Genomic DNA, 16,967 nt, shown 5'->3' with positions numbered 1-16,967 from the left:
AATCAAACATCAGTTAAAGTGTGAGCACAGAGAAAAGACACACTGGGAGGGGCTAGTGCCAACACACTGGGAGGGGCTAGTGCCAACACACTGGGAGGGGCTAGTGCCAACACACTGGGAGGGGCTAGTGCCAACACACTGGGAGGGGCTAGTGCCAACACACTGGGAGGGGCTAGTGCCAAGACACTGGGAGGGGCTAGTGCCAACACACTGGGAGGGACTAGTGCCAACACACTGGGAGGGGCTAGTGCCAACACACTGGGAGGGGCTAGTGCCAACAGACTGGGAGGGGCTAGTGCCAACACACTGGGAGGGGCTAGTGCCAACAGACTGGGAGGGGCTAGTGCCAACACACTGGGAGGGGCTAGTGCCAACACACTGGGAGGGGCTAGTGCCAACAGACTGGGAGGGGCTAGTGCCAACACACTGGGAGGGGCTAGTGCCAACACACTGGGAGGGGCTAGTGCCAACACACTGGGAGGGGCTAGTGCCAACACACTGGGAGGGGCTAGTGCCAACACACTGGGAGGGGCTAGTGCCAACACACTGGGAGGGGCTAGTGCCAAGACACTGGGAGGGGCTAGTGCCAACACACTGGGAGGGGCTAGTGCCAACACACTGGGAGGGGCTAGTGCCTCTGGCAGCTTAGCATGTTAGCACTAAACTTTCCAGTTTCACAGTTTAAAGAATAGTTCTGACATGTTTAAGGTTTTACATCAAACTGAATATTCAAAATGTTTTCTCTTTTATTTCTGCTATATTCTAAATCCAATGGATTCATGTTTCCTGTGAAGTGCTGCTGCTCACTGTGGCCACTTGTGGTACTGCAACAAAAACATTTTCTGATTAAACAACGTTTACAAGGAAAACTGGTAGACTGACCATAGTGGACCCTACAGGACACCTCACATAGTGGACCCTACAGGACACCTCACATAGTGGACCCTACAGGACACCTCACATAGTGGACCCTACAGGACACCTCACATAGTGGACCCTACAGGACACCTCACATAGTGGACCCTACAGGACACCTCACATAGTGGTCTTCCTCAGTACAGAGCACACCTCACATAGTGGTCTTCCTCAGTACAGAGCACACCTCACATAGTGGTCTTCCTCTGTACAGCCGATGTGGTCTAAATGTTCTGTGTTTGTGAATGTGCCATCATGTAAGGTACATCAAACACTTCCCATCTGGTTTGCTGATGATATACTTAACCAGGTGTATGACGACCTGTCCCTCCATGCTCTGCCCCCCTGTGATGTGTGCAGGTGGGGCGCCTGCAGTGGTCCCTGGTCCTCCTCTTTCTCCTGGTTAACTGTGCCCTCTGTTTTGGCTTGTAGGCTAACACAGGAACAGGAAGGGTTTTGTCCCGCTCAGGATTTGTTGTAAGCCGTCAGGTTTTCCGGGAGCTCAGAACTATGGTGAGCTCTGACTGACTTCATCAGATTAAAACTTGAATGATGCAAACCCGGCTTCTGGCAGAGTACCCCTCCCCCCCTCCCCCCCCCCCCCCCAGTAACAGATTGGTAGATTTGTAGATGATGAAGAAGAAGAAGAAGAAGAAGAAGAAGCAGCAGCAGTCTGAGGTTTGAAGGTAGAGAAAGTGTCTGTCGAGATGTTTCACTCTGATCTGCTGCTGAGACGCTGCTGGACCACCGAGTTCCTCTGACTTCAGTTACACTGCACGACTCATTACTCAACCTGAATTATACTAAAACATCAACAAACAACAACAACAAACAACAACAACAACAAACAACATTTCTATGTTGATCTAAAATATTATATTCTGCATGTTGTTACACAATCCAATAAAGTGACATAAAGGAAGGATCAGAACCAGACTCATGATGAACAGACAGAAACCTGGATCAGAACCAGACTCATGATGAACAGGCAGAAACCTGGATCAGAACCAGACTCATGATGAACAGACAGAAACCTGGATCAGAACCAGACTCATGATGAACAGGCAGAAACCTGGATCAGAACCAGACTCATGTAGAACAGACAGAAACCTGGATCAGAACCAGACTCATGATGAACAGACAGAAACCTGGATCAGAACCAGACTCATGATGAACAGGCAGAAACCTGGATCAGAACCAGACTCATGTAGAACAGACAGAAACCTGGATCAGAACCAGACTCATGATGAACAGGCAGAAACCTGGACCAGAACCAGACTCATGTAGAACAGACAGAAACCTGGATCAGAACCAGACTCATGATGAACAGACAGAAACCTGGATCAGAACCAGACTAATGGTAATATTTATTGATATTCAATATTTAACAAAAAACAAAAATACTTGTTGCAGTGTATTGGGGGAACTCGGTGGTCCCGCCCTCTGCAGTGATCGGCGGCTCAGCAGTGTGTTGAGGCCTTCAGCAGGTTTCACTACATTTGCAGTGATACAGAGACTCCCAGCTGATGATGATGCTGTTGTATGGCGGAGATGTATCACTGCAGGTGCAGAGAAGGCTCCTCCTCTCCCTCCAAGTCCGTCCAGTCCTCTATCTGAGCTGGTCTGACTGGAAACACGGCGGACACTCTCCATTATTTCTGCAGTCCGCCTGAGCTCTGCATGCACTGAAGACGGTCCATGGCATTGCATGCAGAACAGCATGGTTTGGGGACTGACATGCATCACTCTGAAATTTTACACACACACTGACAGAGAGCTGACAACCGTTCATGGAAAGAGACCGAGTCGAACCCAGAGTCAGGTTCAGAGAACTTACGAGAAGCTTTTAGACAGAGTGAAATACTGACCAACACATCCTCCAATTATAATCTGACACAGTGCTCAGGAACTCTGGTCCGTTGTATTTGGAATAAATCTCAATCAATCCTAATTTTATCTGCAGGGAGCGTTTAAATCTTTCCAGGGACTCTAAACCGGCAGGCTCAGTGCCTTTGACAACTTGCTACCTCAGTGAAATGAACAATGAATTTGGTTTTCCAACTATGTATCTCATGTTGAACTTTTGTTCCAATGAGGTCTTCCTCTCAGGCAAAGCTCAGCCCCAGGATGTTTGATCCCCAACACGTTACAACTCAGGACAGTTTTCCTGATACAGACAATTACTGTCAGGAAGTCCTACAATTCAGAAATATTCTTTATTGGCAAGTTGTGTCAATATAAGAAACCAACAGGTTTTAAGTTCCCCAAAAAGTAAAAGTAGACGATATGGCTTCCACTAGCATCTATCTTTTTGTGATGCAATGAAGACCAATGATGTTTGGTAAACTTGATGGTACTCATAGAGTCAGAGAGATATTCATAGTGTCAGAGATACTCATAGTGTTAGAGATACTCAGTGTTAGAGATATTCATAGTGTTAGAGATATTCATAGTGTTAGAGATACTCATAGTGTTAGAGATACTCATAGTGTTAGAGATACTCAGTGTTAGAGATACTCATAGTGTTAGAGATACTCAGTGTTAGAGATATTCATAGTGTCAGAGATACTCATAGTGTTAGAGATACTGAGTGTTAGAGATACTCATAGTGTTAGAGGTACTCAGTGTCAGAGATACTCATAGTGTCAGAGATACTCATAGTGTTAGAGGTACTCATAGTGTTAGAGATACTCATAGTGTTAGAGATACTCATAGTGTTAGAGAGATACTCATAGTGTTAGAGATACTCAGTGTTAGAGATACTCATAGTGTTAGAGATACTCAGTGTTAGAGATACTCATAGTGTTAGAGATACTCAGTGTTAGAGATATTCATAGTGTTAGAGATACTCATAGTGTTAGAGGTACTCAGTGTTAGAGATACTCATTGTGTTAGAGATACTCGTAGTGTTAGAGATACTCATAGTGTTAGAGATATTCATAGTGTTAGATACTCATAGTGTTAGAGATACTCATAGTGTCAGAGATACTCATAGTGTCAGAGATACTCAGTGTTAGAGGTACTCATAGTGTTAGAGATACTCATAGTGTCAGAGATACTCAGTGTTAGAGGTACTCATAGTGTTAGAGATACTCATAGTGTTAGAGGTACTCAGTGTCAGAGATACTCATAGTGTTAGAGATACTCAGTGTTAGAGAGAAACTCATAGTGTTAGAGGTACTCATAGTGTCAGAGATACTCATAGTGTTAGAGATACTCATAGTGTTAGAGATATTCATAGTGTCAGAGAGATATTCATAGTGTTAGAGGTACTCAGTGTCAGAGATACTCATAGTGTTAGAGATACTCATAGTGTTAGATACTCATAGTGTTAGAGATACTCATAGTGTTAGAGGTACTCATAGTGTTAGAGAGATACTCATAGTGTTAGAGATACTCATAGTGTTAGATACTGATAGTGTTAGAGAGATACTCATAGTGTTAGAGATACTCATAGTGTTAGAGAGATACTCAGTGTTAGATACTCATAGTGTTAGAGAGATACTCATAGTGTTAGAGATACTCATAGTGTTAGAGGTACTCATAGTGTTAGAGAGATACTCATAGTGTTAGAGATACTCATAGTGTTAGAGGTACTCATAGTGTTAGAGAGATACTCATAGTGTTAGAGATACTCATAGTATTAGAGGTACTCATAGTGTTAGAGATACTCATAGTGTTAGATACTCATAGTGTTAGATACTCATAGTGTTAGATACTCATAGTGTTAGAGATACTCATAGTGTTAGAGATACTCATAGTGTCAGAGATACTCATAGTGTTAGATACTCATAGTGTTAGATACTCATAGTGTTAGAGAGATACTCATAGTGTTAGATACTCATAGTGTTAGATACTCATAGTGTTAGATACTCATAGTGTTAGAGAGATACTCATAGTGTTAGATACTCATAGTGTTAGAGATACTCATAGTGTTAGAGATACTCATAGTGTCAGAGATACTCAGTGTTAGATACTCATAGTGTTAGAGATACTCATAGTGTCAGAGATACTCATAGTGTTAGATACTCATAGTGTTAGAGAGATACTCATAGTGTTAGAGAGATACTCATAGTGTTAGATACTCATAGTGTTAGATACTCATAATGTTAGAGATACTCATAGTGTTAGATACTCATAGTGTTAGATACTCATAGTGTTAGAGGTACTCATAGTGTTAGAGGTACTCATAGTGTTAGATACTCATAGTGTTAGATACTCATAGTGTTATAGATACTCATAGTGTTAGAGATACTCATAGTGTCAGAGATACTCATAGTGTTAGATACTCATAGTGTTAGAGATACTCCTAGTGTTAGAGATATTCATAGTGTCAGAGATACTCATAGTGTTAGAGATACTCATAGTGTCAGAGATACTCATAGTGTTAGAGATACTCATAGTGTTAGATACTCATAGTGTTAGATACTCATAGTGTTAGAGATACTCCTAGTGTTAGAGATACTCATAGTGTCAGAGATACTCATAGTGTTAGATACTCATAGTGTTAGAGATACTCATAGTGTTAGAGAGATACTCATAGTGTTAGAGAGATACTCATAGTGTTAGAGATACTCATAGTGTTAGAGAGATACTCATAGTGTTAGAGATACTCATAGTGTTAGATACTCATAGTGTTAGAGATACTCATAGTGTTAGAGATACTCATAGTGTCAGAGATACTCATAGTGTTAGATACTCATAGTGTTAGAGATACTCATAGTGTTAGAGATACTCATAGTGTCAGAGATACTCATAGTGTTAGAGATACTCATAGTGTCAGAGAGATACTCATAGTGTTAGAGATACTCATAGTGTCAGAGATACTCATAGTGTTAGAGATACTCATAGTGTCAGAGATACTCATAGTGTTAGATACTCATAGTGTTAGAGATACTCATAGTGTTAGAGATATTCATAGTGTCAGAGATACTCATAGTGTTAGAGATACTCATAGTGTCAGAGATACTCATAGTGTTAGAGATACTCATAGTGTCAGAGAGATACTCATAGTGTTAGAGATACTCATAGTGTCAGAGATACTCATAGTGTTAGATACTCATAGTGTTAGAGATACTCATAGTGTTAGAGATATTCATAGTGTCAGAGATACTCATAGTGTCAGAGATACTCATAGTGTCAGAGATACTCATAGTGTTAGAGATACTCATAGTGTCAGAGAGATACTCATAGTGTTAGAGATACTCATAGTGTTAGAGAGATACTCATAGTGTTAGATACTCATAGTGTCAGAGATACTCATAGTGTTAGAGATATTCATAGTGTTAGAGATACTCATATTGTTAGAGATATTCATAGTGTCAGAGATACTCATAGTGTCAGAGATACTCATAGTGTTAGAGATACTCATAGTGTCAGAGAGATACTCATAGTGTTAGAGATACTCATAGTGTCAGAGATACTCATAGTGTTAGAGATACTCATAGTGTCAGAGAGGTACATTCCAGTTTGGTCTGGTTTGGTTCGGTAAACTCTGATCTTGCTTGCGTGTTTACGCCTTATTTGGTAGTGGGACATTAAGATGGCATCAGCTACGTAATAGCGTAGGGCAACAATTGGGAATGTACAGCATTTTGTTTTCTTTTTTCTTGACCTGTGGCTCTTGGGCAATATCAATCAACAGACTGCTGTGTGTCTATTGCCACCATAAAAGGTCTGATGGGTTCAGATTGTACCCCTACCGAAGGGTAGCAAAAAAGTAGAACGGTACAGATCAGGTGTTTTGGTGCCATTCCCAAATTTTGATAGTGGAAACACCTATAAATGCATACAGTACCTAGGAACTAAACTGGACCGCTTGTTGGAAACTAGGCTGTACTCTCAAAGAGGTCCTTGTGGCATCAGAGAGATACTCATAGTGTTAGAGAAGTTCATTATTTGCCAGTGCTCAAGCCTAGATATCTGAGTCGTTATCAGGAAAGAAGGAAAATATGGTCAGCTCATCTGAACCTTTAACTGTTTCTAAACCTCAACTATTACTGCTCAACGCGGGATATCTCAATCCAACTATTTTAGTTTATGCAGTTTGTTGGAAGAGGTACCATACACGGGATTGTGTATTACCTGCCAGGCTGAAGTCACGGCAAAGAATGACCTGCTTTTGACCAGCAGTATCATGTGAAATCTGATGAACAAATTCTCAGATGTGAACAAGCTATTGTGTCGTATAACAACTATTGTGTTTTTGACAGCTTTCTTAATAAATTTGGCTACATTTATCTTTCTCCGTGAAGGGTCAGCGTCTTCATATTGAAACAATACTTTTTCAAAGTACAGTAAACATGAAGATTCAACTAGCAGTTTGTTAGCATAGCTTAGCATAAAGACCAGAAGCAGAGGTAAATAAACTCCTCAAAAAAAGTTTGGAAACGGTATTAATAATACTAATTGGTGTTGTATTTTATATTGTTGAAAAGCCTGATTAGTCACCAGTACAACGAGGTATAGCTTCTAAACGGATCCTGCATTCGTGGAATGTGCAACACAGCTAAATGTGTGGGTAGCGCCCAAAGAAATGTGCCAAAATCCCCTGCAATATTCTTCTGTTGGTATTCACTCCTGTTTTGAGCTTCAAGTGCTGCCAGGTGTGTGCCAGTTACAGGTGTATAACTGACACCTGATTGGCACCTGATTAACAGCTTGGGCGTGCTAGAGTGACCAACACAACCACGCTGGTTGACCTTCAACAATTCATGGTTGAGGAAGGTGACCAGGCTGGTGACCAGCATGAGGAGGAGAGGCCAAGCTGTTGTGGCCTCGTATGGATCTTCCACACGCTACTGAGGCCCCTGACAGTGTTAAATGAATAAAGTGTAAAAAGCTTATTGCTGTGGGAGAGTGCAATCATCCATTCCACCAAGCAACTCAAAATAGGAGTGAACCAACAGAATAACATTGCAGGGGATTGTGGCACATGTTTTTTGGGCGCTACCCACACATTTAGCTGTGTTGCTCATTTCATGAATGCACGATCCTAACAAGTTATTCCTCGTTATAAAGGTGACTAATCAGGCTTTCCAACTATATAAAATACAACACCAATTAGTGTTATTAAAGCGAAATAATTGACAGAAATAAGGTTTCCAAACTTTTTTTGAGGAATTTAGTCTGCCAAAAGCAAAGTAAATCCACCCACCCGCACTGAGTACTTAAACTACACTAAAACTTATGTCTAACGTTTTTAATTAATTAGTCAGGTTTTTTAAGGGACTTGTTTTGTGTCTTAGAAGAGTGCAACAGATCTAACATGTTATCGGTTAGCGGTAAGGTGTATTCAGACTGAAAGCTAGGCAAATCTTTTTTTATGGCTAAACCTCTCATTTGAACTAGGCAAGATGTTCCCCTGCTTCAAGTATTAATGCTAAGCTAAGCTAAGCTACTTTTGTAGCCTCAACCCCCCAATGTGACAGGTTCATTCCTTTAAAATGTTTTACTTGCAGAAAATTGAACGGTACAAAGTTTGTGGTTGTAATCTTAGTTTTTAGAGCAGTCCCTTGTATTTTAAGTTGACCCCCTAAGAGATGGGTGGGGTCATGCCAGGTGTTCTAGCTGAGCCATGAGATGGGTGGGGTCATGCCAGGTGTTCTAGCTGAGCCATGAGATGGGTGGGGTCATGCCAGGTGGTCTAGCTGAGCCATGCTGAAGGTTGTTAGTTTAAAAACCAGCTTGTTCAGGTCTCTGGTGATCAGGTCGACGGCTGAGAGCAGAGTGTCCAGCTGCTTCCTCTGCACACATGATATTTGCTCTAGTTACTGCAAATACCATCACCCCCCCCCCCCTCAACCTTGCGCCCCCTTCCTCCACCAATCCCCCCCCCCCCCACCGGCCTGTAGCCTGATCCAGCTGAAGAATGGCTTCTAATGGCAGCAGCCATCTTTAATGCCTGTTGTTATACTGACTGTCCCAGGGCTGTGGTCACACTGGGAGCCCCCTAGTACCAATTATGATGTTTTTGCTTACAGACCGCTCTGCCTCCCCCCTCCTCTCTCTCTCCTCCCTCCCCACTCCCTCCCCCTCTCACAGATAAATGGCTCTTTTAAGTTGGGAGCTGCTCGTGTTCTGTCTGGCTGGCAGATGCAGTGCCTAGTCCCCGGCCTCCAGGACAACGCCAACATGAACGGGACGTCCGAGCAGGCCGACATCCTGCCGCCAAACTGCATGGTCAAAGACCGATGGAAAGTGGTGAGTCAGGAACCACCCTTCAACTACATACCCCCTTCCACCTCCATCCCCACCTCCATCCCTACCTCCATCCCCATCCCCATCCCCACCTCCATCCCCATCTCCATCCCAATCCCCACCTCCATCTCCATCTCCACCTCCATCCCCATCTCCATCCCAATCCCCACCTCCATCCCCACCTCCATCCCCGCCTCCATCCCCGCCTCCATCCCCATCTCCATCTACATCCCCACCTCCATCCCCATCTCCATCCCCATCTCCATCCCCACCTCCATCCCCACCTCCATCCCCATCTCCATCCCAATCCCCACCTCCATCTCCATCTCCACCTCCATCTCCATCCCCACCTCCATCCCCATCTCCATCTCCATCCCCATCTCCATCCCCACCTCCATCCCCATCTCCATCCCCATCTCCATCTCCATCCCCATCTCCATCCCCACCTCCATCTCCATCTCCACCTCCATCTCCATCCCCATCTCCATCCCCATCTCCATCCCCACCTCCATCCCCACCTCCATCCCCATCTCCATCCCAATCCCCACCTCCATCTCCATCTCCACCTCCATCCCCATCTCCATCCCAATCCCCACCTCCATCTCCATCTCCACCTCCATCTCCATCTCCATCCCAATCCCCACCTCCATCTCCATCCCCACCTCCATCCCCATCTCCATCCCAATCCCCACCTCCATCTCCATCTCCACCTCCATCCCCATCTCCATCCCAATCCCCATCTCCATCTCCATCCCCATCTCCATCCCCACCTCCATCTCCATCTCCACCTCCACCTCCATCCCCATCTCCATCCCCATCTCCATCCCCACCTCCATCCCCACCTCCATCCCCATCTCCATCCCAATCCCCACCTCCATCTCCATCTCCACCTCCATCCCCATCTCCATCCCAATCCCCACCTCCATCTCCATCTCCACCTCCATCTCCATCTCCATCCCAATCCCCACCTCCACCTCCATCTCCACCTCCATCTCCATCCCCACCTCCATCCCCACCTCCATCCCCGCCTCCATCCCCGCCTCCATCCCCATCTCCATCTACATCCCCACCTCCATCCCCATCTCCATCCCCATCTCCATCCCCACCTCCATCCCCACCTCCGTCCCCATCCCCATCCCCACCTCCATCCCCATCTCCATCCCCACCTCCATCCCCATCTACATCCCCACCTCCATCCCCATCTCCATCCCACCTCCATCCCCATCTCCATCCCAATCCCCACCTCCATCTCCATCTCCACCTCCATCCCCATCTCCATCCCAATCCCCACCTCCATCCCCATCTCCATCCCCACCTCCATCCCCACCTCCATCTCCATCCCCATCTCCATCTACATCCCCACCTCCATCCCCATCTACATCCCCACCTCCACCTCCATCCCCCCCTCCACCTCCATCCGCATCCCCATCCCAATTCCATCCACGTTACAACTTTTATCACCATCTCTATCCCTGCCACTAATTCCACCTCTCTCCCCATCCCCACCTTCTTCATATTCCCATGATCCCCACCTTCTTCATATTCCCATGATCCCTACCTACATACCCACCTTCTTCATATTCCCATGATCCCCACCTTCTTCATATTCCCATGATCCCCACCTACATACCCATCCCCACCTTCTTCATATCCCCATGATCCCCACCTACATACCCATCCCCACCTTCTTCATATCCCCATGATCCCCACCTACATACCCACCTTCTTCATATTCCCATGATCCCCACCTTCTTCATATTCCCATGATCCCCACCTACATACCCATCCCCACCTTCTTCATATCCCCATGATCCCCACCTACATCCCCACCTTCTTCATATTCCCATGGTCTCCACCTTCTTCATATTCCCATGATCCCTACCTACATACCCACCTTCTTCATATCCCCATGATCCCCACCTACATACCCACCTTCTTCATATCCCCATGATCCCCACCTAGTAAAAACCTTACTGAATCCTAGCTTGGATGCAGACTCCCTGACCAACTATAGACCTGTTTCAAACCTTGCTTTCTTGTCAAAAGTTCTAAATTATTTATCACTAAATAAGCTATTTGAGCCATTTCAGTCTGCTTTTCGGGTAAATCATTTGACAGAAACAGCACTTACAAAAGTGGTGAATGATTTGCTACTATCTTTAGATTTAGACTCAACCAGTGTTTTATTGTTATTGGATATTAGCGCTGCTTTCGATACGGTGGACCACTGTATTCTACTGGATAGGCTTGAGAACTATTTTTGCATCTCAGGACAAGTTCTGGAGTGGTTAAGATCCTACCTGTCAGAAAGATCTCAATGTGTTTTATACGACAACATACTCTCTGAGCCCTGTGCTGTTAGGCACAGGGTTCCACAGGGGTCTGTACTGGGTCCATTGCTGTTCTCACTTGACCTATCCCCACTGGGTCAGATATTGCATTCTTTTGGGATTGCTTTTCATTGTTATGCTGACGATTTGCAGTTGTACATGCCATTAGGTGTAGGAAGTAAGTACAATACAGCTAAACTTTTTTTTTTTTATCATTCATTTTTTATTGAAACACCATCAAATTACAGGCAGTACAACAGTCTAGCGAATTTATTGAATGTTAAACCCAGCTATGCCTCTACCCCCTCCCCACCACCCTCCACCAGCCAACATGACAGTAATACACACAGACATAACATCCTTATTCAGTTAGAAGATCCTTTAAGCTCGATATTAAATCTGTCCATAACAAAATTGTGTTAGGTTGCACAACATTAACTCTTGCTGAAGATAGTTCCAGGTACGAAATGTCCAAAAAGCTCCAAAGCCAGTGAGTCCTTGAAATATCATGAGGTGGTTTCCAAAGCTGGACTACAATCTTCTTAGCAGCAGTCATGCCTGCCAGCCAGACTTTGCGTGTTTTTTCCGTAAGGGGAAGGCGGGAATCATCGTTTAGCAGATGTACTGCAGGGTCTATTGGTAATTATACCCCTATTAGCTTTCCAAGTGTACGAATAACCTTCCCCCAAAAATCTAACACCCCCGGACACTCCCATACAACATGCATAAAAGAGCCAACTGTTCCCTGGGAGCAGAACGAACAATACGGGTCAGGTACCAATCCCATTCGATGTCTGATTCTCGGTGTGAGATATGCTCTATGACAAAATTTCAAATGAATATACTGATGATTTGGGTTTTTTCGAAGCACCAGTAACATTTACCCAAATTGCATCTCAGTCTAATTCTTGTCCCAATCCGGATATATCCCTGTCCCAAGCTTTCATTCCTGACGTGGACATATATTTCATGGAGGTTAATTTATCATAGATATATGACACTATCCGTTTCAGGGCACTCTTTATCCAACTTAAAATAGGATGGTGTTTTAAATCTGACCCCCAGGGAACCTTGTAGGCTTTACAGGCTGACCTTACTCTGAAGTAGAAAAAAGAGAGTGCTTATCAATATCATATTGAGAGACAAGCTCTTGAAAGTTACGGATATTATTTGCTCCATTAATATCTTGAAGAGTCGTAATACCTTTATCCTCCCAGCTTTTATTGGTGAATGACTTTCCCCCAGTTAGAAGGTGATTATTGTTCCATACTGGAGATGACTTACACCATACACTTTTAAAATTTAGGAACTTTTCTGCTGCTTTAAACACCCGTAGCATATGAGTTAAAATCGGACCATAATATAAACCACACCTCTTGGTAGACATACCTATAAGGAGAAAATCCTTTAATCTTATCGGCGCTATTAACTCTTGTTCCACCTGCTTCCAAGCTGACTTTTTATCTTCTTCCATCCAACTACTGAGACTTCTCAACACAAATGCCCAGTGATACATTTTAAAACTCCATCTGATTTTCTGAATTGAAGGGCTGACCACTTTATACTGGGTCTTTTACCATTCCAAATGTAGGATTGTAATAAGGAGTCCAGTTTTTGCCAGTATCCTGTTGGAGGTGCAAGTGGGATCATTGAGCTAAAGAAATTAACTCTGGGTAAGACGTTCATTTTGATAACCAATATACTGGCTGGGACTGATGCTGGCAGATGTCTCCATCTTTTAATATCTTCCTCTATTTTTTTTCAAAACTAAAGAGTAATTTGTTTTGGCTATAGTTGATAGGGAAGCATTCATTTTGATACCCAAGAACCTAATTTCTCACCTTAATCTGGGGTGGGAGAGACACTCTACCTTTATCAGTATTTATCAGCGTCAGTGCTGATTTTAATCTTGTATCCTGATAAATATCCAAAGGATTCCAGTGTTTCTAAAACAACGGAGAGAGTCCGTTGAACATCTGCCATGTCAACTAATGTGTCGTCCGCATATAGCGATATGGAGTGCGACGTTGCACCTCTCGTAATAGGGGAGAATTGTGGACAGCATCTAATTAATTGTGCCAGCGGTTCTATGGATAAATTAAACATCAAAGGGGACAAAGGGTCCCCCTGGCGCGTGCCCTGTTTTATGTCAAAGAAATCAGAGAAGCCTCCTCCCACACATACCCGCGCTGTAGGGTTAGCATACAGTGTTTGGATCATATTGATAAATTTATCTCCAAATTTAAATTCTTTTAAAGCCCTCCAAAGGTAAGGCCATTCAAGACGATCAAATGCCTTTTCCGCATCCAGAAATAGCAGGCCACAGTCAGGTGGGATTTTATGTGTTGCACTCAGAATGTGTAGGAGCCGGCGAATATTATCAGAGGCGAGACGTCCCTTAATAAAGCCTGTTTGATCTGGGCTAATTATTTTCTCAACCACCGTCTCAAGTCTACTGGCTAGGGCCTTGGAAAATATCTTCAGGTCAGAATTTATCAATGAGATTGGACGATGATTGGGACACTCGAGGGGGTCCTTGCCAGGTTTGGGTATAACCGTGATAAGGGCCGTATTTAGAGCTCTATGGAAAGCGCCCTTTTCAGTAGCAAAATTTAATGTTTCTAACCATACTGGTCCAATAATATCCCAAATTGCTAAGTAAAGCTCCACAGGTATCCATGGCCGTACGCCATCTATACCTGGCGTACGGCCCTTGTTTGTGATTTTGACTGCTTTAAGTAGTTCATCCAATGTAATAGGAGAGTCTAGATTTTTGGTGTCTTCCAATGACAATGTAGGAAGGTCCAACCCACTAAAAAACCTATTGAAGTCCTCTTCAGAAGGAACTGAGCCACCTGTATACAGGTTTTTAAAATAATTCTTGAATGTCTCATTTATTTCCTCTGTTGAAGATACGACTCCACGTTTAGCACATCTAATCGATGGTATGGACCTTTTAGCTTCTTCTTGTTTTATAGATAGTGCCAAAAGACGGCTCGGTCTACTGCCTTCTGCATAATACTTATGTTTGGTTATATGTATCATATATTCTGCCCTACGTCTCAGTAAATCATTCAGTTCTACTTGTTTCAATTTGAGACCGTTCTCTTTTGCGGTGTGCCTACTTTTAAGATCATTCTCCAAAATTTTACATTGTTCTTCTAGTGCGGAAACCTTTTGAAGCCAGTTTTTATGTAAGTGGGAACTAAACCATTTATACGTCGTTCCGTATAAAGCCCTTGATGGATGCCCAAACTACTGTCATATCTGTGACACTATTTTTGTTCAAAGCTATAAATTCAGTCAGTTCTGTTCTTAATTGTGAAATAAATTCCTTGTTTTGTAGAAGAGTGGAGTTGAACCTCCATCTAGTAGCCCTATTTTTTATATTACCATAATTAAAAGTGGAAATGACTGGATTGTGCTCCGATAAATGTCGGGGCAAAAATTCTACTAATTGTACCGAAGGCAGCAAACCAGAGGATATAAGGATGTAATCTATTCGCAAGAAGGTTTTATGTCTTGTAGAAAAGAAGGTATAGTCTTTAGCAGATGGATTATATATCCTCCACACATCAACTAGATTTAAGTCTGATATAAAGAAATTAAGTGCTTTGGATGCAGCTTCTTGAGAACCTGATATAGTTGTGGAAGATTTATCGAGGTTAGAATTCACAAAAGCATTCATGTCAGAACCAACATACAGTTGGCAGTCACCTAATTTCAATAGTTGTGAGGTAATTGAGGGAAAGAATTCGGCCTTAAATATGGTTGGGGCATATAGGCTAACGAATGCAACTTTTTTGTCTTGAATGGACACACAGCAAAATGCCAGACGCCCTTTATTGTCAGAGCCAGTCTTATCAATTGATACATTCAAGCTACGTCTCATTAAAATCATTACTCATTGTTCGCGTACCATCAGCTGATGCCACCACAGGTTTATAGAAACGATTTTGAACCCTGGAAACGTCATTAGGTTTAAGATGTGTTTCCTGTAACATTGCAATATCAATCTTCTTTCTGCGTAAGAAATCCAAGATCTTTGATCGCTTGTAGGGAGAATTTAGTCCTCTAACATTAAATGATACAGTCTTGAAACTTTCAACTTTGTCTGTGTTGCCCTGAACCTGTCGATGTGAGTTGTTGGCAGAACCCTGAGTTAACCCCCTTCAATCCTATAACATTTTGTATTCAAAATCACCTTGGAGTCAAAATATATATTCTGGTCGGACTTCTATCCCAGTACCACATTGTCCTTATTAACTTAACAAGTTAACTGAGCCATCACATTATAACTCGCCCACAGAAGTGAAAAACAAATTGGCTCCTTATTTAAAAAAACAAAGAGGTACTTTACCGATTTTCCATCAGGAGAAAAAACATTAAACAGCACCTGTAGGACATAGCCTGCTCATGTCCGTTATATCTCGAATATCGGCTGGTCAAAATCCTTAATACAGTTCCATCTCCTCCCGAATAGCCTATGCTCTCAGCTCCGTGTCGCCTTCCATACTTTCCAGCACCGACGATTTCAGGGCTGCTTTCGCCTCCTCTGCCGAGTTAGATGACATCCTCATACCCTTGTGATTCACTTTCAAAATCGCCGGATATATAAGGAATGATTCGATCCCCTTCTGTTGGAGTTTAGAGCGGATCCCCTTGTATTCCTGCCGCTCCTGCGTTGTCCTGGGGTTGTAGTCGGCGAAGAATTGCAGCGGAGTGCCGTCGGGGAGGGTAGGTTTGGCTTTCCTCGCGCCCTCCAGGATAACCTGCCGGTCGGTGTAGCATAGAAGCCTGAAGATCATAGTCCGCGGTCTCGAAGTGTTGTTAGAGAAAATGCGATGAGCTCTATCTATTTCCACCAAAGTGTTGTGGGAGCTCTTAGGCAGCATCTTCTGTAGATAGCCTCTCGGATCGTCGACTCCGCCCCTGTCGGCAAGTTAACCAGCCGCACATTGTTTCTCTGGGACCTATCTTCCAAGTCGTTGATCTTTCTCCGCAATTCAGTCACCTCTGCAAGACATGTGTCTTTCTCGTTTTTGCGCAAGCTAGCCTGCATGCCGTCTATCTTTTTGAAGACCGTGTCAAATTTCTTAGCATGAATGTCTGATTGTTCCTTTAACGATCGGAGGATGTTTCCATTTTCTTCCATATGCTTCTCTATAGGACCGAGAGCTTTTTCAAGCGAGTCCTTTAGCATGTCGTGTCATGAACAGATTCCATCTCTGTTGTTAGTTTGATTAGCAAAGCTAATTCCTCGGGTGAATCGCTAGCTTTGTTTCGTCTGCTGGAATCTAGTTTCTTAGTCGAGCTTTGTTCTTTTTCCGAAGCCATGTCTTTAGTTAACTCTTCTCTGAATCAGGCTAGTTTTAATATCGTCTATGAGCCCCAATTAACTCTAAAAAAGAGGGGTTTATGTCAGCGCTCAGTACCGTGCTGCCATCTTGCTTCGCGCCTCACTGGAAGTCCCCCCGCTTTAAATACAGCTAAACTTGAGGCCTGTCTTGCAGCTGTTAAAGA

The 16,967-nt window shown here is 43.6% G+C and overlaps 1 protein-coding gene across 1 annotated transcript in view; it reads left to right on the top strand.

Moving 5' to 3' along the window:
- ttbk1a (tau tubulin kinase 1a) overlaps positions 1-16,967 on the top strand; it is a 55,890-nt gene that overhangs the window by 1,391 nt on the left and 37,532 nt on the right. The window contains 2 exon segments of the mRNA XM_065960823.1: positions 1,348-1,428; positions 8,959-9,117. Coding sequence (XP_065816895.1) covers positions 1,426-1,428; positions 8,959-9,117 — 162 coding nt within the window. The 5' untranslated portion in view covers positions 1,348-1,425.

The sequence above is a fragment of the Labrus bergylta genome, chromosome 1 (genome assembly GCF_963930695.1).
Source record: "Labrus bergylta chromosome 1, fLabBer1.1, whole genome shotgun sequence".
Taxonomy (NCBI): Eukaryota; Metazoa; Chordata; class Actinopteri; order Labriformes; family Labridae; genus Labrus; species Labrus bergylta.
The sequence above is the reverse complement of the archived record's forward strand: the minus strand, read 5'-3'. Positions and strand labels throughout refer to the sequence as shown.